This window comes from Cupressus sempervirens, chromosome 8 (assembly GCF_028749045.1).
Source record: "Cupressus sempervirens isolate cs-2001-9-10 chromosome 8, ASM2874904v1, whole genome shotgun sequence".
Classification (NCBI taxonomy): domain Eukaryota; kingdom Viridiplantae; phylum Streptophyta; class Pinopsida; order Cupressales; family Cupressaceae; genus Cupressus; species Cupressus sempervirens.
This window is the reverse complement of record NC_143125.1, coordinates 202,619,107-202,641,524: the sequence shown is the minus strand read 5'-3', so window position 1 is coordinate 202,641,524 and position 22,418 is coordinate 202,619,107. Positions and strand designations below refer to the sequence as shown.

Below are 22,418 nucleotides of genomic sequence, written 5' to 3'. Positions count from 1 at the left end.
ACAAATGTAGGCCGAAGACACTGTCAAACCGTTTGTAGCTATTGCGGAATGCCCCTATAGCACATTACGGCCAGTAAAGGAATGACGCCTAGCTTGTTGTAGAACGTAGGTTGTATAGGAATGTCATGTAACAATGCAAATTGCCCCCTATGTGTTATTTATCCTTGTCACCTCATAAATCCAGCAGCAACCAATACTCAGCTTGACGTCTAGCTAATGGGAATCTCAAACACCAACCTCAGTAGTCACCAACTTCCTCAAAACTTCATCAATCGATTGCCAATATGCAACATAATACAATTGATTTCCTTCAAAAGATCAATCTCCATAGCCACAGTGATTACAATAAGGAGACTTGGCAAATTGTTTATAAAAGCACAATTTGCAATGATATTACAAGAACAATCTCCCAGACATGGGAAACACAGATAGGAGATTTAGAAAGTGAAATCACCACACGTCAGCGGTGACTTCAAACATCAAAAACTTCAGAGACCCTTATACATAAGCAAGGGCATACAGTTAAGAACCCAGGAAAAAGCCACAAAGGCACAAAATCAAATGTATAGTCAATCAGATGCTTTACTCATCAAATGGGCTTATATTTATAATCTCCAAATGGCACAAAGTTCCCCAAATGAACTTCACTTAAAAAGCTTCCCACACACAACATTAAAACATAATAAAGTGCCATTATAAACTAATTTATTAATTGTTTTTGGCTCCGAAAATGACCTTTTCCACCATAACTTCAAATTCTAACATGTAAGGCCACTGTTTCTCGTTCCTATGATTTAAAACTTTTCGTCTCAGTTCCAACGAGCTATGATACTGAGGTGACCAACCAACAACACTAACAAAAATAACAACCTCAGCATATTTAGATGAATAATAAATAATAATAATAATTCACTCGTCTTGCGAAAACAATTGAAGAAGCATTAGAATTGAAATTTGACAACACCAAAGTGATCCTAATGATGAAAGATGATGAATGAACATGATGGGGTGACTAACTATAAATAGATGCTCCCTCCAAGATTCTTGGAGCCCAAACCGGAAACTTGAAATAAAAATTGAGAGCATCCTCCAACTCCTCTGACTCAACTGAGCTCATCGGAACCAACAAATTGACTTACTATAAATAGTAAGTCCCTCAAACGGAGCCAAAACACACCATAGGCTATTGGAAAGCCTATAACCACACAACTAAGACCCTCAAATCCTACTGTCAGCTCGTGAGGGTCGCAATGGTGAACTGACCTGGCCAACTACAGGAACCTGCTAAAAATGGGGACATTACATTCAGATCGATATCTACACTTGTCAACACAGATTTATATTCTCCAATTCATGGGCTTAATACACAGTCCAGTACTATATGCAAGGGGAATGTACCAATAATTGCTGCTGTTTGTTACTTGACCACTGATTATCTTACTTTAGACTGGTATAACAATTTCTGAGCACTGGTAATACCAATTTCAATTTGCTAATTGAATTAAAGGTAGCTGCCAATGTATTTGAATCCTTCAACTTCAATGGCACTCCTGTGCATGTGATAAAGGGCAGGATCAAGACTTTGCAAATAATGTTGAGCAGATGCTAGATGAATTTGTGGATTTTCTGAATCATTAGAAGTGCAATTCTCACACTATCAAGTTACTGAAATCAATATCTTTTTCATTTGACAGACTACCCAAAACAGTCCCATTTTCATTTACCATTGAGAAACTGTATGACAAGCGGTTCAATCAAACCAGATTTTGGAATATGAAGTGAAACATTCTTTACATATTTAATTCCTTGGGAAAGAGGTAGCTTCTTGTAACAGCGCAGCTCACTGCAGTTTGAGACTTATGGTATGAAACCTGAATAAACTAAAACAACTCATTCCAAACAGTTTGAACATTCACTTGCATAGATTAGTAGTATCTAGCTATGGGGAAGATACACAGTTTGGAAAAAGTCAGGAAAGATCTTGTAAGGATACAACAGCAGTTAGCCCAAAATTTCCAATCCGATGCAAGAACTGAAATACTCAACATATATGATATGTATAACACATTTTGAGCACGGGTTTAGAGTGATTTATACTTCATTGATTATGTGGACTTTCATCCAAAGCTGCAAAACAAAAATGATATGGCAAAAAATAAGTATTATGAATTGGCCTAGGATCTTCTAGCAAAAGACAGCTGCAAAATTTGTATGAGAAGTTTTCAGCAGACAAAAATCAGCTCACAGGTGCTCTTGAAAAAAGAAGACCAACCAAATTCCACGGATTTGCAGCCTTCTCATGATCATGTAAAAGATGTTAAATTTGGTACAGGTTTATTGATTGGTATGAAGGTGGAGGTTTCTTGCAGGGCTGCCTACACTAGTATTCATGAAGAACATGATGATAACACATTGTAGACGACTATCCAATCAGCCAATGATGGGGACACAACATCTTTTGTGAGTGTTGATGCTGATTTTGAATTAGACTTAATGGTCTCTACATGTGGCATGAATTCTTCTTGTGATGATTTGATTTAGAACATAGTGCTGCCCCCAGTTCCTTTACACAGTTGGGTGACATTTATGATGAGGGCATGTTTGATGAAACACATTCTCCCACCTCAAATGCACATGAAATCAGAGCTCAAAAATATGAAGGGCTCAAAACCATGAAATCAGATTACCTACATTTCAGATCGTGATAGTCTCTTTGATCTTGCACAGATTTACTCAGAAGCACTCAGAAAGAAGGAAGTAGAAGTAGATGCATATCATAAATGCCAAGGACACCCTAGAGGCTACTTTGGTGGCATTTCATGAAGCAGAAACTCAGATTGCTGAGTTAAATCAGAAATCAGTTTTGGCACGCTCTAATCCAGCCCAACATTCAGATATGACCATTGAGAAGTTTGTCATGGATTATAGCACAAGGGCTGACCAGGTTGAGCAAGATTCATCCACTTCCAATGGGCAGATTATAATTTTTGATGAGCCATTGATAGAGGTTGGAGTTATTTATAGTGAATATATGGTGAGGAGTTCTCATCACTTTTTGTTTGATCCATACGTAGAGGATTTGATGAGGTGCAGATGTGGATTGGCTCAGAGTTGGTATCATCCGTGTGGGATGGTGGTTTTCCATCTCCACAAGTTGAGATTAAAGGCTGCATGTATCTGAATCAGGTGATGATTAGAGATCACTTACAAGGGCACCAGTCATTTTTCCACTATAGTGATTTGTATCTAAAGGGGTTGGTTACATATATGTCACAAAGGTCTCATGCAGATGCAGGTTTATAGGGTAGTTATTGGGCCAGTTGCTGCCAGTTGGGTTATGTGTAGGGTCAACAAATCTATAGGAGTCTTGCAGAGGTTGGATGTAGTTGTGATGTGAGATTGTAGATTCCTTCAATGGTTTGTATCTCCTTATGGACAATGGATGCGACAGAGGTTTTCTTTCAGACTCGAGTATTGACAGAGTTTGCAGTATAGCTTGGTTGGGCTCCATTATATGGGCTTCACCAATCCTAGCATGGTGAAGATGAGGTTAGAGTCGCGCTACATGAGTCTGATGATCTTCTTTGATATGTTTGATTTTGATGGATTCTTCTTATACGCAAAATTTAAATAGTTGGTATGGTGTATGTCCTTACACAATTGAGGGAGGCAAGATAGGATGGCTTTCTGAGTTGCTCTCTTTTGAGATGTTCACTCTTGCAACACCTACTATTGGATTACTCCACAACTTCCAGCATGGTGGTATGGTTTATGAGGTAGTCTGACAAATATTATCCTCTTCATGGGCACAAGTATTATAGGAGTTAGTGGGTAATATCAGGGATATCACACAAGTCTTCACTTGGGATCCAGGTGGAGCTTTTACAAGGATGGTTATAGATCAAGGAGTTAGGAGGAATGATTTGTTGCATTCCATTCTCGATGAAATAAGTATATTGTTGAGCTTCTACCACCTCATGATATTAGAGGTGTGTGCAGTTACAAGTGGAGTGAGATACTCAATTGGGTAGCAAACACTTCCTTTTATGATAGTACTGCATGGTAGGTTGTCTCGATTGTGTATACACTTGAGATGTTTTGGATGATGGATATCCAGTTGATCAATGTTTGGGTACATGTTGAGTTGTTTTATGACTCTGGGATTAGAGGTGTTTGCACCAAAAATAGCACAACAATTGGACGGAGTATCATCTTTGAGGCAGATCTAGGATCCAGGCATTTGGTTCCAACTTACAAATGCAGATTGCTTAGGAGCAGCAATTTTTGGGAAGGGAGGACTATCATGTCCCCTTTTCTAGTGAGTTTTGTTGCGGCTTTTGTTGGCAAAATATTCAGCGTGCCCCTCGCAATTTGTGACAAGGGCTTAATCACCTTCTATGTACTATAGGCTGAGTGGTTGTATTGGGCATTGAAAGATCGGTCTTTTGGTGCAATGACAACTCCAATCTAACAAGTGGTATCAGAGCCTAGTCACAAGTTCGAATCCTTAGGACCCTCGAATAACTCTGAGGGGGATGTTGGAAAAATCTTTCATGCTCCCCTCAGGATTTGTGACAAGGGCTTAATCGCCTCCTATGTACTATAAGTTGAGTGGTTGTATCGGGCATTAATAGATCGGTCTTTTGGTGAACCGACAAACTCCACTATGACGCCTTTAGCCCGATTTGCCTTGGTGCCTGATAGGGAGGCTCTCTAATGAGCTACTCTTGGCTCTACTCTAGGCCACTTCTAGGATCTCTTCGGGTTTCTTCCTAGTGACAAACTCTACCTTCTTAGGGGGATTCAACTCACTTCCTTCTCTTTTAGGGCTTCACAATCAATTCAATGCGCATCAACTCCTACCTTGAGCTCACAAGGGTAAGCTCAATCACCAAATTCCTAGCCTTATCACAATCACCTTGCAGGAGCCTAGGGCATGGAAACTGATCAATTTAATCACCAAACACTTCATGTTGGTTCTTTGCATCAATTTTCTACCGATTTCAAAATTCCTTATTTTTAGGCCTTTTGGCCCTATTAGGTCTCAATTAGGCCTCCTAAATAGGTCTTGGTCTTGGGGCTTTGGTTTGAAAAAGTGCCAAACATGTCCCCAAACAAACCTCCATTGGAGATGCCCATTTGAATGAACTCAAGGATTTTTGAGGTCTTGGGTTCCAATCTTGTCTGTACAACACCAAACCCTAATTGTGTTGATTTACAAAGGAAATAAGCTAGTTTCAAACTTTCAAATGGAAAACCAGCCAAATGAATTCATCAACTCTTCAATTCTTGATCGAGGCTCTGCATACATCTCATGCACACCTAGAAGCCATTAGATTGGCTAAATGAATCAGCTCCTGCAAGTTTCAATCCTTTCTTGCTCTTTGCTCCTATAGTCGAGCTATGACAAAGCTCGCCTAGGGCAAGAGCTTAAAAATAGAAAGCCATAGAATCTGACCTTCTACAAAAGAGAAACGAAAGTACGTTGGCTCTACTTTCAGACCTCCAATGGTCATGAAATGCTCACAGTGGAGTTTCAAGGTAGAGCCATTTGAAGTGATCAACCCTTGTACAAACTAGTAAATTGGGTTCAAGAGTTTAAATTTTATTTAAGCAACTAAAATCGTACGAGATCAAACATCAAAATGCACAATGCAAGGAAACAAACTTCTCTATTCAATCCATTAAACAAGTAATGCAACATATGCAATACGACTATGATAAATTGATCAAAAATTGTACTAATGTTCTACTATTCAATCTTTAAAACTATCATCCAACCTCTGTAGTATGTAACTTGCCAGGGAAGGTCTTATATAAGTTTCCTCATCGAGATCCAACAGTTGGTTTGTGTCCCTAACTAATTTTCAACAAGATCCAATTTCTTGCAAAATGTTGTCATGCAACATTGCAAAGTTACAAATGTTGTCATGACAAATTTTTTGCAACTTCGTGCAACTTTTCATTTTTCCTTACAACCTTGACACCTATTGGAGTACACCGATGTGAAATCACCCCCGAAACATGTTCATCAATATACATCATTCTGTGCACTTTTGTGCCATTTTGCCTCCTATGCCCACATTTTGCTTACATGGCAACTTTTGACCAATACAATGACAAACTTTGCCCAACTTTGGCAATGACACACAAACACCTTCCAACCTATGCAAACACACCTATTGGACTCTTGGATAGTCTATTCTCAACTTGACCCTTATAGGATCTTGCACATAAAAATTTGAGGGTTGATAGCACTTAACCCCTAGATGCTCTTGCACCATTCTCCCCCAATAGAAAAGAAGTCAAGTCATACCAGGTGACAAGAGTTTGGGATCAATACCCAACTTTTTGAAATCACTTTCAGAGACCCAAGTGGCCTCAGCTTCAAGCATATTCTTCCACTTAATCAGGTGCTCCATGTAAGTTCCATGCTCCTTCTTTGCAATTCTTGAATCAAGTAACTTCTTTGCTCGTAGCTTGGGTTGGGGAGGGAAGGTTAGATTAGTGATCACCTCTGCAACATCACGAATTCCTTTACCTTCCTCAGTGTTAGGACCCTTATAGTGTATGAAATCTGCTACATTGAAGACAAGGGAAAGAGCTATGCCCTCTAGTAGGTTTACCTTATAGGCATTGTTTCCATATTTGGCCAGTATCTTACATGGACCAATTCTCCTCATCTATAACTTACTTGGCACTCCTTTTTGAAGTCTTGCTTTGTTCAGATTTATCATGACTACGTCTCCAACCTTATACTACACCTTTCTTCTTGACATCAACTCTATCCCTTATCTTTTTGGTATCCTCTTTCAATGTTTGTTTGACTTGCTCATGTACTCCCTTCGTGGATTGTGCAAAGTCTTCAGCATGTCCACTCCCTTTCATGCTTCCAAGGTCTCTAAGCTCTAGCACACCTCTGGGATGCTATCTATAAACAACCTCAAAGGGGCTCTTCCCTGTATTTCTACTCATAGTGTCATTGTAGGAAAATTCTGCTTGGTGAATTGCTTGATGCCAAACTTGTCCATACTCCTTTGTTAAGCACTTCATAAGGTTACCAAGCATCCTATTGACCACTTTCGTCTACCCATCTGTTTAGGGATGGTAAGAAGACCCAAATGATAGGTTTGTGCCTAACCTTTCCAGAAATGTCCCATGAACTTTGTGTCTATATCAGATACTGTACTGACTAGTAATCCATGAATCCTAATCACTTCTTTAAAAAACAGATTGGCTATTTGACTAGCATCATGAGTCATCTTGCAAGGAATAAAATGGCTCATCTTGCTAAACCTATCTACAATGACATAAATACTATCAAAGTCATTCTGCAAACCAACAATAAAATCCATACTTACACATTTCCATGGTCTGTTGGGAATTGGCAAAGGTTTGTAAATTCCTACATTTGAAGAAGTCCCCTTAGCCTTTTGGCATATGGTGCATTATTCAACATACCTCCTTATGTCCTTTTGCATCTTAGGCCAATAATAAAATCTATGCACCAACTCTAAGGTCTTATTCAACTCAAGGTGTCCACTCAAGCTGCCATTATGCTTTTCTTGGATCAAGTTTTCCCTCATTGATCCTCTTGGAACACTTAACTATCCACCCTTAAACAAGAGTCCTTGTATTGTTAAGTATGCATATTCACTATGGACATGATTGTTAAAATCTTCTTGACATACCTTGCAGGCTTCTGCAAAGTCTTCATGCTCCTTGTATAGCTCCTTAAAGCTTTCAATCACTATGTTTTTCAACTGCACTTCTTGAACCGTCAGTAGCCTTCTACTCAAAGCATCAGCAACTTTATTACATTGCACTTTCTTGTGCTTAATTGTGAATGTATATGGCTGCAAATACTCCATCCATTTGATCTGCCTATGACTCAACTTATCTTGAGAGTTGAGAAAAATAAGTGCTTGGTTATCAGTATAAACAATAATTGCTTAGGCAATGTAATGTCTCTATTTGTAATCCTTTCAATTTTTGTGATTGATTTCTAAACTTCAATGAAAAAGACTTACTTCTATAAATGCTTGCACAAAATTCTTTATTTATTAGATATGTGTGTATCACATATGCTTTGTAGTTGAGCTTGCTATCAATATTCTTTGATAAATCGGACAAATGGAAAACCCAATTATCGTGTCTATTGCCTTAATGGAGGGATTTTTACTATTAACCATAAGGATTATTCTCAAGTTGGTAATAGTATTTTCCTATAACATGGAGATCATTTAAACTCCCATGGAAGAAACTATTAATCTACTATATGATATAATTATTTTTGAGATGCAATCATTTTTCTGATTGTGTGTCAATGATTTAAGGATCCTTCTTTTATGTATGTTGAGTCATTCATAACTAACCCCAATATAATCTATTCCCCAAAGGAGTTAATAGTTTGGCTGACTTGAAAGCTAAGTGATGGCTTTAATAGTTGAAGTAATAGTTGATGAGCATCACTCTTTTAAAGTCAATTCATATGATATAATTATTTTTGAGATGCAATCATTTTTCTGATTATGTATCAATGATTTAAGGATCCTTCTTTTATGTATGTTGAGTCATTCATAACTAACCCCAATATAATCTATTCCCCAAAGGAGTTAATAGTTTGGCTGACTTGAAAGCTAAGTGATGGCTTTAATAGTTGAAGTAATAATTGATGAGCATCACTCTTTTAAAGTCAATTCATATTCCTTTGCCAAGCTAACTATAATTTTGTCGATTACCTCCTGAGTCACCCCTGACAGTAATGTATTGTGTTTTATTATGTCTTTCCTTGACCAGGAATTTATTTACTGGTGTATGCTGCAAATAGAGCTAGAATTATTTGAAGTCCTCATTGATCAGAGGTTTGTGATTTTCTAGGTTCTCTCATGTAATCTCTTTCCAGTCCAAATGCTTACAATATTGGCAATATTGAAGCATTGTCTTCTTGCTAAAACATTGCTACAATGACATAAACTTCCCAGTACCAATAGGAGTTACATGCAATCAGACGGTAAGTGGAATTTGCAATACACTCATAAGATAATGATGTATTGAGATAAAGACCTTTGCTATCCAATGATGTTGACTGTACCATCACTACTTTGAGCCTCCCCATAATATTTATCTTCGATATCCAGTAAAAGATCTATCTTGAAATATTTTTCATTTTCTATTCTTTGCAGTCTTCAATGAAGCAGATAGCAAAGATTTTATCAAATATCTTCCTTAGATCATTAGTACCATTCTTTATTATGTTCTTTGTAGAGCTTCTTCCTTATCATTTCCATGTTTATCCCATGCCCGGGTCATCTCAATTCGTACGACTCACATTGTCCCTTTTGACAGTTATCATTGGCAAGAATTTGTGCTCACTCTCCAAGATATTGAAACAGTGATTTGATGTCCTCTGCAATTGATGTTTCCGGCAGTTGATATATCCCCTATCAAAGGCAACCAATTACTGTTATGTCTTCATGTTCGGCATCTTACCAGTCTACGACCAGGCCACAAATCTTAGCGCAATTCCTCAGTTATTATTGTCGTCTGTATAAGCTTTTGATTGTGTTATCACCCTTTCTGAGGCTTGAAGTCGACGTGTCTATTCCCCCTATTTGTGGAGAGTTAATTCATGGATGTCCCTTCATTGCATTCCTAAACATAAGGTTGAAATAGTCCTCCCATATTCTTCATAATTCTCCTTATGCCTCTACATAATGTGTAACACCTATTTTTGTATCTTCCCAATAGTCGTGCCTCTCCTATGTTGAGGGTTGCCGACTTAATGCATAGTTTGTAGTCAAATAATTAGTCTATGTTTAATATGTAGATATATATATTTTTTAATTGGTTGATTGCAAACATATTTCATTTCTTGATTAGTAATGAATATTTACTATGACTATGATAAAATGACATTATTTATTATTATGTATGTATACTTGCCTTATATTATAATATAATTTATTTCAATTTTATTATTTTTACTCAGCATATAGTAACTATTAATGATATTTCATTTGAATAATATATTATAAATTTAAGGATTATTACATGTATTATTCTTTGTTTAATAAAGTTCTTTTGTTTAACTATCACTTACTATTAAATTCTATTTCAAAATAGGGATATCAGAGGCTATAGGTAATACCTCCATTTTCTTAATGCTTGAACAAGTGGATATAATTCTAGGTCATAGGATTGTTTTACTTCACTGCCCCTTTAAGCAAAATGATTGATTTAAATTCTAACCGTGCCAATATGAGACATTGATAATCTCCATCTGAATAACACAACCATATTGCTAAATCTCTATAATGTCAGTATGTGAGATCAATGATCTCCATCTGACCAACATTCCTGAGATTAAAGAATCTCTATATTGTCAGTATGTGTGATTGACGATCTCCATTTGACCGACATGCCTAAGATTAAGATCATCTCTATAATGTTGGTATGTGAGATTGATATAATCTCCATCTGACTAACATGTCTAAGATTAATATAATGGCCAAAGTATTCTAATGATGTCAATATATGCATATGTGCTAAGGGCCATGGATAGAGGTTACCTCTTTGAGGAAGAACCTTAGATGGAGCACTCCAGAGAAGACAGAGAAGTTACTGAGGATGGTACTAGAATCGATGATATATTGTTCAGAACCTAGAGATCCTCAAGAGGGTTAGTAATCCCAATTTGGAGACGTCCTTAAGGCTTGGGGTTAAGATAGTGTAATGTCCCCTTAGTGTGAACATTTCCAAATTGCAGAAACAATATCAGTACTGATAGAATCTCTCCTTCATTCACTCCTAGGAATAGAGATTGTTTCCATATTAAAAGAATACAATTCTATCTGGCTTGACTTCCTAACAGTATAGCAAATATGAACATATGTTTGTTCTATTCCATTCCATACACCCCTCTTGTCTTCCTTATTCATTGACTACTCCTTGTTCTCAAAGGTGTTATTCTGATCCAAAAAGATAATTTATATTTGCTTGAGAGGATGCCGGTTAAGTATTAGCTATTGAGCCATCTTTGGATACTATGAAGTTGGTTGATTATTCTCTTTTCTATTGTCCACGCCTTCAGGTATCTAACCAAACCAGTGATTGGGTGTTTCTATATAGTGGTGCTAATTCCTCTGGATCGCTCCCCGTGTAGCTTCTATAATTGCAGATTCTGAGTACTGAATGGATGCTCTTCTTTCTGATTGTCTCCCTTATAAATTTTAATCGCTTACTATTTTAGAACTTAAGAAACATTTCTTTCTTCTCTTAATATATATGCTGAGTAATGATGTCTTGGATTTGTTATCTCATGATTTCAGTGCCTTCTTTTCCTTTTCCTTATTTTCTGATTGGGATATAAAGTTGTTCGATTCTAGGGATGTCATTCCATGGCCAGGACTCAACTATATGTATTGACTGATGTCATTTGCTGGGGTGTGCTTATATTCACAAGAATCCTTTGTTCCACTCTTTTCCTTATTATCACTCAGTCGCAGTCCTTGTTACGTACCTTCAAATTCTACGAAACAATGTTTGATACTCCCTCCAAAAACACTTACACTTGGTCCACTATAAAGACTTGAATTCACATCTTCAATACAATATAGATGGCTATAACATAATTATCGATATCCTCTTGTAATATCTGCTCCTTGGAAATTTTAGTTACTATACATAGATGACTGCACTAGACTCCAACTGTAATTATTAATCGGTCCCCAGTATGAATTGATGTCTACTATTAATCAGTCTCTGATATTAATGTCTCCTTTAATATTAGTCAATCTCCTGCAATTAAATATCTCCAGATATACTGGTCACTGTATATTTAGACAGCTGTAGACTAAGATTAGTTGTTATCCTTTTTACATATGCATTCCTTCCTTGCTCATGACTGGTGTTTTGTCTATATTCTGGTTCATCGATGTTTCTTATCTGTGTCTGGGTCTGCAACTTATACATGTCACGCTAGCTGAGTCGGTTTTGGGATTTTCCTCATTAATATCCCCCTTGTTCTCCAATCCTCCTCCATATATATGATGTTAGGGTGGTTTCTTTAAAGACGCGTCTATTCACTAAAGTGTCTCCTATTGTATAGTTTAGTGAATGATAATTGATGTCTATCGCTAATTATAAGATCAGTAGTCCATCAATAGATAAAAGACTAGCAATTGGTATTAAGTCTAGTTGTCTTTAATATATATACCAATCTTAGATATCATTATATATTTCTACAATCTTGTTTATATTATTAATAATAAATTGTATTATGATTATATATCAAATGGTATTATAATAAAAATAGATAATGTATTGATTTATCTCTTAATATTGTTATTCATTAAATAGTATTTTACTATTTAATCATTATTATAATCACTTTAATTATACTATATATTATTATTTTAATTATTGTATATTATGATTATTAATGTAAAAATCATATTTATTGTTATTATTATTATATTATTTTATAATATTATAATAATATATTGTAATGTTTAATTTCTCGAAGTAAAGTATTCTTTATCCATTTTATTATTATTTTATTACATTTATTATTAAATTCTATTAGAGGAAAATAGGGGACATGACAGATAGAGGGTAGAATAGTATATTTAGACTTGTTACTGTCTAATTCTAACATTTATTTCATAGGTATTACTTGTCCCAAGCTAACCCTATATAATGGGGACATTAAAAAGGAATATGTCGATAAGAATATGCTTAGATTTTGAACATTGTTTGCCAAATGAACTACAAACCATCTGATAGAATTACAAAGGTCGTTCATTCTCCAGCCATAAAAAATGAAGTGATTTTTAACAATTACACATCATTTTCGGACTTGTGTGCTAGTGGAAGGGGCTAAGGACCCAAGTTATTGAATGTCAATCTTTTGAAATAAAAATCAGTCAGCTCTCCTACACCTTTTTTTAATTATTGTTGAAGATTTGAATTCAAAGCAATCTAGGTGCCTACAACATGGAATTTGCCATTAAATGAAATACCCTTGGACACTTCACCTACACTTCACCTTCTCATCCTTCCAAGTTTCAATTTAAAAAACTTTAAAAAGATTAGTGAAGGATAATTTTAAAAGTCCATAAGCAAAGCCTCGGATCTATCATATCAATGAATATCAAGAGGATTTGAATATTATCACAATCAAACCTAAAATGAAAAGATGCTTTACTAGTCTTGACTATACCCTTGATGTGGTGTTGCAAATTATCTTAGTAGCCAATATGATAAGTTTGTTGATAGCCTGATTAAAATTTTAGCAATGGCCACCCTCTCTAAAGTAGTACCTATTTCTTAGGAAACTACAACAGCTTCAAATATTCTTTCTTTAATTGTTGGCATTCGTGTTAGTATGGTCCATGCAAAATTTGATAACTTGCTTGGGACATTGTTTGTGAAGGTCATAAGTAGAGTTTTTGTGGTACCTCTTACTCCTATTTGACCATGTGCTTGCATTAACCCTTTTTATAGAGCAAAATAGGCATTTTTCCTTGTTCACAAGGTTCCTTCATCACCTTTGCAAGTTTTCTTAAAATAGAGAGGCAACTGTGGATTGTGGCCTTAGTTTTTCAGTAAAGCTACTTCTTTGTTCCTGACTTTCAGCCCCCTTCCATTTTATTTTTGAGTTCTTCCTCTTTAGTAACATTTCCAAATCCTCCACAATTTTAGATTGACTAATGTGTGGAAGCTATTGGAAACATTGTTAACTCTTTGATTTCCAATTCTTTTGAAACCAATTATCTTTCTCAACCTACCTTTGTATGGGTTTGGTTGAGCTAGACTTGTTCAAGGGTCTACTTGCAAAGATTAAGCTCCTAGTGCAAAATTGTGTTTTGTAATGTCCCCATTTTAGCTCACCTTGGGTTAGAGCAATGATTAACCTATCAGTGATCCTCATAGGCTAATCAATTGGATAGAGGGTCTCAGTTGGTCGAGCCAAAGGCTATTTTCCCACTCTAGAGGTCAAGGATGTTCAAGATTGCTCTTTGTTTGAGCCAAATTGGTACACTTACTTTTTACAGTAACTAACTACTCCAAGGAAGTCAAGGTTACTATCCTTAGCAAGGCACTTCAACAATTGGTAACAACATGGAGTTTTCATATTGAGACTTGCCGTTTATAGTAAGTCATGGTGACATCAACAAAGCTTTCATTTTGAGACTTGCTATTTATAGTAGGTCAATTATAGCCAATTGCTTTTTGTGGCAAAGCATCTAGGCGTCGGGTTCAAGAAGTGTACATCTTGAATTGGAGTTGATCATACAAAGTAATTAACAAGCTTGTTATTTGTTTAATAATTATTAATTAAGTTATGCTTTATTAATAAATAGGAGTTTATTATAAATGTGACAATTGCATTTAATTATTATTTTAGTGAATTAACTTTGGGAACATAAATGTTGGTGGGAAAATTAATAGTATATCATATTTCAAATATTACAAAAGCCTTGCCGTCAAAGCAAATATATTTTGAAGTTATGTGAAGTGTAACGATGAAGCCTCATGGGCAATTTCTCTTTGGAGAATTATTAAAGGCTTAGCATGAGGAAATTGAACCTATCATTATGCATTTGAGAAGCTAGGTAGGAGATTTGGAGAAGGGTTCCAGTATTTGAATGCTTGTGGAATTGCAAATTCTACATTGCCAAAGCACTCAGAAATGGTGAAACATCCAACAGTTTGCGCCAATTTGCAATAGCTCTATTCAGGGGTCATGAATGAAATAACTTCCAAGAGTTTAATAAGTTTTTTGTTATAGTTTTGTTCAGACTTGGGAAACAGATATAAAGTCCAGCATACATTTTTATTGGCAGCCACTACAGCTAGCATTGGAGTCTAAAAACAGCAGCCGCTAGTCTTCTAGAGAGGGACGACACTCAGTTTCTAAGGGCAGTGTTAATAATTCATGCGTCAGCCTTTGAAGATTATGGTTCATTTTTTTATTCTTGAGTGCCAACGTTAAGGACTCCAGTCTTAGGAATCAAGAAAGGCTCCAACTCTCAGAGCTGCGAACACAGACTTCCAGGTTTTTTAGATAAAAGTAAAATTGTTGTTGATGCATTTAAATTTAGCATTGTTTGTAAAATAATGGCAAATTCCTTTTATCAATCCAAAAAAAATAGCATTGTCAATAACTGCAATTTGGGTATTTAATGAATTAAGAGTTAAGTGTACAAGTCATCATTAATATTTGAATTCCAAGCATCGTCCTTTGTAATTCCATATATTGTCAAAAAATCCAAATAAAAGCAAAAAAGCACAAAAAACATAAAACTTTGCAAAAAAATACATTCCAGTGACAGTAGTTCAGAGGTAGAATCATTGAGGTTCTTACATGTTTTGATCGAAAAGTTGGATTATAAGAAAATGAAATTTGTTGTCATGTTTTCTATGGCAGTGGTCACATATTTGCTACTAAGACCTACCTTTTGTGGGTTTTTTATCTTCCCAACCTTCAGCAGCATTGCAAGAGCATTTTTCTTCCCAAGAAGTGAAGTGGACTCTTGTTATAGGTACCCCTGCCTCAACACTATTGCTGGTTAGATAATATTGTTCTTGTCAACTTCCCCTCTGCTAGGGGTCTTCCTTTTGGTCTGCCTTCTAGGATTCATACATGTGCCGTTAAAAGCTTGTCTGTGGATATTGGAGATTCCTCTTCTGTTCTTGGTAGTATTTCTGCTAGGAATGCAGTCAAGGATGTGAGATGAATTGTCTCCTATTGTAATGCTCTTTCAAAAAAGCAAACCTCCACTCAAATGGTCTTCAGATCTTAGATGTTCAGGTTGACACAATATTAGATCATAGGCTTAAGCTCCGGGCTTCTGTTTTTTTATGATGGCCCTCTCTTTGTCATACTTCTTAGCTTGTTTGGTTTTCTTCAAGCCTTTCATGTTGGCTCTTTGTAATCTTTTACTTCTTTGGGTGAGGAACCTACAAATCTCTCTCATAAATTGTTAAATAAATGATGAGTTTGCTGCCAAATTGACCATTAGTAAATCCAAATATATCCGTAGAGGATGTCAAGCATGCTTTTATAAGTATTATACAGTTAATCGTCATAATAATCAATGATAGCTATCTTTGAAAAAATATCCAAGACATAATAGATAACAACATGATTCAGGTAGAAGAGATAAATGATGCAGGAAAATATTCTATTGCTCCTTCCTAGAAAACCTCTAAATTTCTACCAATCCCTTGCCACAAAAACAACCAATCTAATAATAAGTAGACCATTAAGGAAGATGAAAAAAAAGATGAATCTTTAGTCTCCACCATATTCTTACAAAGAATGTATTGCTTTCATTGATGATCAATCTAATACATGTTCTTCTCCATTCATTATGTTCTCACATTCTGAAATCCGTGATAATGGTTATCTTTATGTCAAAGGAGATCTCCGGAAAAAGCCCATCAGGGGAAGATCTAGGATCTTATTTAATGCATGCATGAAATGAGTTCATATTTAATTGTCAATTGCATAAAGAATCATATGCTCACTTAAATAAAAGTTGCACAAAACACAAAGTGTGATTGGTGTATCATCTTGAAAATTGACAAAAGGAGAGAACAAAATTCATTTACCATTAATATTAGATCTAAAAGAAATAGCATGGCTGTTGTTCCCTTAATATTACATCAATGTGAAAATTCACTCATAAAAGTAAAGTAATTACAATTCCATTAGGTCCATATCAACCACATTGAAAAATGAAATTTTACTGTAGGCACACTCATTCATAAACTAAAAGAGGTACCAAATCAACAACATCATTTCCTTTAGAATGCATATAAAATTTTCAAAAACTACAAACTTAAGAAGAAAAATATCAAACCATGTTATACAAGGAATATGTAGATGGCTTCTCATCATTGGATTGAGAAGATGACCTTTTAAGAGATGATGACTAAACTCATTTTTTAGGTTGATTTCTCTATTTACAATTTACTAATACTTCTCAATGTCTCGTTTGACATAACTTCACATGCATTATTACTTTTTGCATTCATGTCAATTATTCCTTATGTTCATTGAAACTGTGTCAATGATGCAAAGCCACTTTCTACAATGCACGTTGACAAAAGATGTCATGAATATTTCTTTTGTTTCATTCGCCCTTTTGCTTTTTTTTACACCCTTTCTTTATATTTTTTCGGCTTTGTGCTTTTCCCTTAGAGTCTGTTTGGTTCATGGAATTGTAAAAATCGGGATTTCTACAAACCTTGGTTTAGCCAAATCAAGGTTTTGCAAATCTTCAATCCGATTTTTGGGATTTTACTTGAACCGTTTGTTTCACTCAGAAGATGCGTGTGAAGACACTTTTTTATGTGTAAGCTTGGAGTTGAAGGCAAATTTCAAAAATTAGTCCAATCTATTGCTTTTACACCCCTTAAAAAACATAACCAGGTTTTGATTTTCAATTCCTACTTGCTAGTGGGAAGTTGGAAAACCTGGTTTTGAGGCAAAATTGAAAGTCCGGTATGCTAATTCCATTTTGCCAATTTTGAAACAAACGCAAAAAAATTCAAATCCGGATTTTGAAAAAGCCAATTCCTGTCATCTTCTAGGAACCAAACAGACCCTTATGGAATTGGGATGTTGGAAAGCAATGCAAGTTTCCTCAAAACACTTATCATATTGGTCACAAACATAGACCACTTTGCTTTGTGGTTTAATGATTGGCCTCTCTAATTATGCCACGTTTGTTATGCTTCTCCTTTCATTCTCATCATTCTTCACTTATTTTACACATCTTGCTAGGATTTGTTTTAATGTCTTGTTTCTTCTTTCATATTCACAACTTTGATCTTTATTATAGTTTGCATAAGTTTTGCCATCAACAATTAGTTCTTCATACACCTTTGTTATCCTTGTATACTTATTTTATATTTATGTCTCCTTTGCACCCTTACATGATTCCATTTGACATGGTATGTCTTGCCATTGTATTTCTAATGAAGATATTATTTTACATAGCATATATTCTATAGTGCTTTTGTGATCATGCCATCCAACAAATGTCTCATGTAAAATTATGTTGCATTACATCATTCATACTGTGTCTACATGATAATATCTTATACCTTGCTACTAATGTTGATTTTACATGACATTTGACATGTGGCTGTTCATTTTATAACCATGCTTGTCTGCACATCAAGTGCAACCATTTGTCTCCCATAAAATGATCTCTCATGACCACATCACGGGCCATCACATTGACAAAATCAGCCTTAAACTTTTTCACGTCTCCTTAATTCACAACAGTGCCATGCACTCAATTTGAGAGGAAACACATTACTTTTATTGCTATCACAATTTTACATGATTTCTCACTTGTATGTGCTTTGGGGAGCATCTCGGTCACAATTGAATGATATTGCCTTACACATCATGATTTATTCTCATCTTTAAATGGTTTTGTGCTGCTTGAGTACATCTTAGCAGACAACATGTCACAACTCCACTATTGCTTTATGCATCATACTTCAATTTTGTCTCAGATTTATTCAGCTCCATGTTTGTATTTGTCTTGTGGTCAACAAGTTCACAAGTCAATGATTCCCTCACAAACTGCAATTCCATTTATAGCTTAATTTTTACAAGGTTTGATGCTTGCATGTGTTTGTGGAAGCCAACTTGGTCACAACAACACAATTGCCTCATGCCTCATGATTCATTTTCACAACTTGTGCACTTTAGACCTTTAAAGGTCCAACTCAGCCGCAACTCTACACTGACTTATACACAATGGAATTCACTCCACATCACATTTTACACATTATCTGCCTTTGCAGATGAATAGTATGGAGAATACTGATCTGTCCGTACACAAAGAATCACAAGACATCATCTACAAATTGCATGTCATAGTTCCCAGACTCGGACCCGCTCTGACTCAGTGAGTGTAACTCGACTCGTGAACCGGCTCGGACTCAGCAGTGACTCGGCAAAGTGACAAAGCCATCGAAATTTAGAGATCTTTTTAATATTTAAAGAACATTCCATGCACCCATTATGAATAAAGCTTAAAGGCACAATAACATCATGAAATAGACGGTAGTTTGATGATTTGATCACATACATCGATTACGTAAGTACAGAGGTAAATTTTAGATCTATTAAGAATATTTTAAAAACTAAAATTAAAATCAGGCGAGTCAGCCCAGTCAGCCAGGAGAGCCAGGAGAGCCAGCCGAGTCAGCCATTGTGACTCGGAGGATCAGGGTCTCAGGTTGTTTTGACCCGGCAGGGGTGACCTGACTGACTGACTAGGGTGACTTGCAGCGAGTCTCAATTCACTGTTGCATATTGCATCTGTTTGCCATTTCATTTTCTTCAAATCTTACTTTTGTATGAATAATACATGTAGTTTCACATGCATGTTAAATTGGGGGTAAAACATACATTAAAGTGCATACCCTAAACTTTTGTACCTTCATTTTACACCAGTTTGGGTACTATCACGATTGCATGGTTATGGTGCCCAACTCCTTCTGTGAACAAACCGACCCCAATTGTAAACCTATTACCAAAAATTGGTTACAACTGCCTTAGTTAAAAGTTAGTATTACCCCATAAGAATTTTGCCCTTCCATTCAATGACATCCATAGTTGTGCTCTGCGTACTGGGCTGCACTACAGCCTGATCTATCAGATTCAAATCTGGCACTTGTGAAACTAACTCTTCCAGAATTTGACCATTACTACATTGACTTGCATGTCAAATGCTTCAAGTTAAACAATTGGGATCATGCATTTATAGACAATCCTATATGATAAGTTATCATTGGATAATAAGAAAGCATTTACAACATCTCATTAGAAACCATTCCCTTTCCACTATGTTAGTATGGCATCCTAAGTTGCATTTGTGCATGTGGCATGTCTTCAATATTGTAAATCGGCAGCGAGGTTTGACTGCTATCAAGGAGGTGGAAATGATCTTCCCTTGCCATAACAAACCTCACTTTTCTTTTCAGCACACTATTCTTTTCCATAGAGAGGTATCCAAGGCAGGAGTGCAAGGCATACCATACATACCTGTGGCAGAGAGATTGAATAACAGAAAATGTGTCAAAGACCAGGCCACATGTCGCAGCTTAGTCTTGTATCAACTAGATGTCAGTCCAAATTTTGTCATAGACTCCAGATCACAGATTTGTAATCAGATTTCCAGTTCCAAATGTTGATCACAGCCAAAAAAACATAATCAGCAAACAACGAGAAGAGCTCAGCTCACTCTTTCCTCTTCTCATTTTACATTTACATTCCAATCTTAGTGCTGTTAATTTAGATTTAATTTAAGTTGTTGCTTGACTATTTGATTAGACCTAGATAAATTTGTAAAAACCGTATTTATTAATTTTGCTCAAATTTGTATCCGTGTAGGTTTCAGTCCTTTGATCAAGCTTGTTATTAATCACGCCTTGTCAATCCATCTAAGACATGGGCATATCGTGAAGATTTAATTTCAAAATTAATCACTATCGTTTGATTTTTTCTTCAATATTTTTAACTTATTTCTGTAATTAAACCTACAAGGCAGGTCTATATACGATCAGAAAATGTACCTTTCACGTCACTTATATCTGCAGTTTTAACCTAAAATTTATCTCCAGATGTAATTAGTCAACACAAATTTCAAGTATTCCCTACAGTTGCATGCATCAATCACTCCAATTCTGCAATCCCCTAATCTCATTTCAGTGTTCTTCCCCATCACTTCATTTGCAGTGTAAACAAACGACATTTAAATAATTAAGCTCCCAGAGTAAATGGCAATAGCATAACCAGGCTTCTGGACGTAATGCTTCTGGACAGACCTCTGACGTGGATCATTTATGATAAAATACAAACCAGAGTAGATGATTTGAGACTAGATGAGCAATCTCATCCACAGATCCCTCCAGAAGCCTTGTTTGCTAAATTGAGTAATATTAATTAAAAAGGAAAAAAAAGTAATTAAAAATATAATCAGACAAACTCAAACTTTTATTTCTGGCAAATTACCTTATTTACATCTCTGAAGGTACCATATATCAGAATTTAAATTTTAGAAATAATAATAAAAATTATTATCGAAACAAAGAAATCTTTAAAATTCAACGCTAAAATTGGGTGAAAGAATTACGTGCTAGTTTCTTCCGTTGGCGGCTCATCCTCGGAATCGATCCGTTGTCGATTACGTCTCCTCCTCCTGAACTCATAAAGCACATAAATCATATGCAAACAGCACTGAAGAATATACCCCCCAATCCAAACCCTAAGAGGCAAAGACGGACTCTCATGCACACTGCAAGCCAAAACCGCAACAGAAACAGCAACAAATGCAAGGTTCCAGAGAAGGTCCAATATCACCACGGGCTTCGAATGTGCCCAATCTGCCTGCCTTTCCTCCAATTGCTGGGCTGCCGTTTCGCGCACCATAATCGATGGTTCTCTCATTATTCTTCTGCTGCTCTGCCTCCGTATGAACCTTGCCGCCCCCTGTAAGGCTGCCATTCTCCTCATACTATTGTTATTATTGTTATTATCACTATTGCTTCTCGTCTCCAGCAAGGGGTTACTGTCTACGCTTCTTCTCTCCATATCCTCACTTCAAAACAACTCCAATCTCTGTATTTTTTAAATCAAATGCTTGCTTGCAGCTTCAGAATAACTTCGATTTTACTGTAATCTACAGTGGCTAAGGATCCTAGATTTTCTCCCCTGTAGACCAAATTCTCTGAGGTTTTAAAAAACTGTGTTTTGGCTGGGGAAATGAGTTCTTCCTGCGACTTTTTGGTGCAGAAGAGCTCACAGGATCGAATCTCGTGGTATCTGGTTTTTTCAGAGTAGTTGAATTTGATGAGCGATCTGTACTATAATTTGTTAAAAAGGAATTTTTATCATATTCATTTATCATGACCCTCTGAGAAATAATAATTGATGTTTTCCTGATTTTCACACGGCCCGGACCAGTTTCTTGCCTAGAGGTTAAGGGCATATGCGGTAAAAGATCAATTAGTGTAAGGGTATTTATACATTACATAAAATATAAATAGAGCTTGAACCATTATAACAGTATTTAAAGTTTTTGTATTAATTTAATCGAGAAACTTTCAATGAAAGATTTATTTAAAATAATAATAAATAGAAACAATTTTTTTAATATTTTTTAAAGTGAGGCACTGAAATTATGTTTGTAATTAAAAGTAATTAAAATAGAGAGTTAGGCCTATAGTAATTAAAACAAGAGACATTAAGTTGAATATGAAATAATTGTAAATTGATTATAGATATATAAAGTTATTTTAAATTTAAAAATTGTAGGTATTTATTTTATATTAAAAAAAATTAAAATAATTTATAATGAAATGTATTTCTTTTAAATATACAT

At 35.7% G+C, this 22,418-nt stretch overlaps 1 protein-coding gene across 1 annotated transcript in view; it reads right to left on the bottom strand.

Moving 5' to 3' along the window:
* The window catches only part of LOC149542220 (E3 ubiquitin-protein ligase At4g11680-like), a 56,921-nt gene extending 34,889 nt beyond the window's left edge, over window positions 1-22,032 (bottom strand). Inside the window, exon 1 of the mRNA XM_089797231.1 lies at window positions 21,171-22,032. Coding sequence (XP_089653357.1) covers window positions 21,171-21,628 — 458 coding nt within the window. The 5' untranslated portion in view covers window positions 21,629-22,032. The remainder of the gene's footprint in view (window positions 1-21,170) is intronic.
* Between the last annotated feature and the right edge of the window lie 386 nt (window positions 22,033-22,418).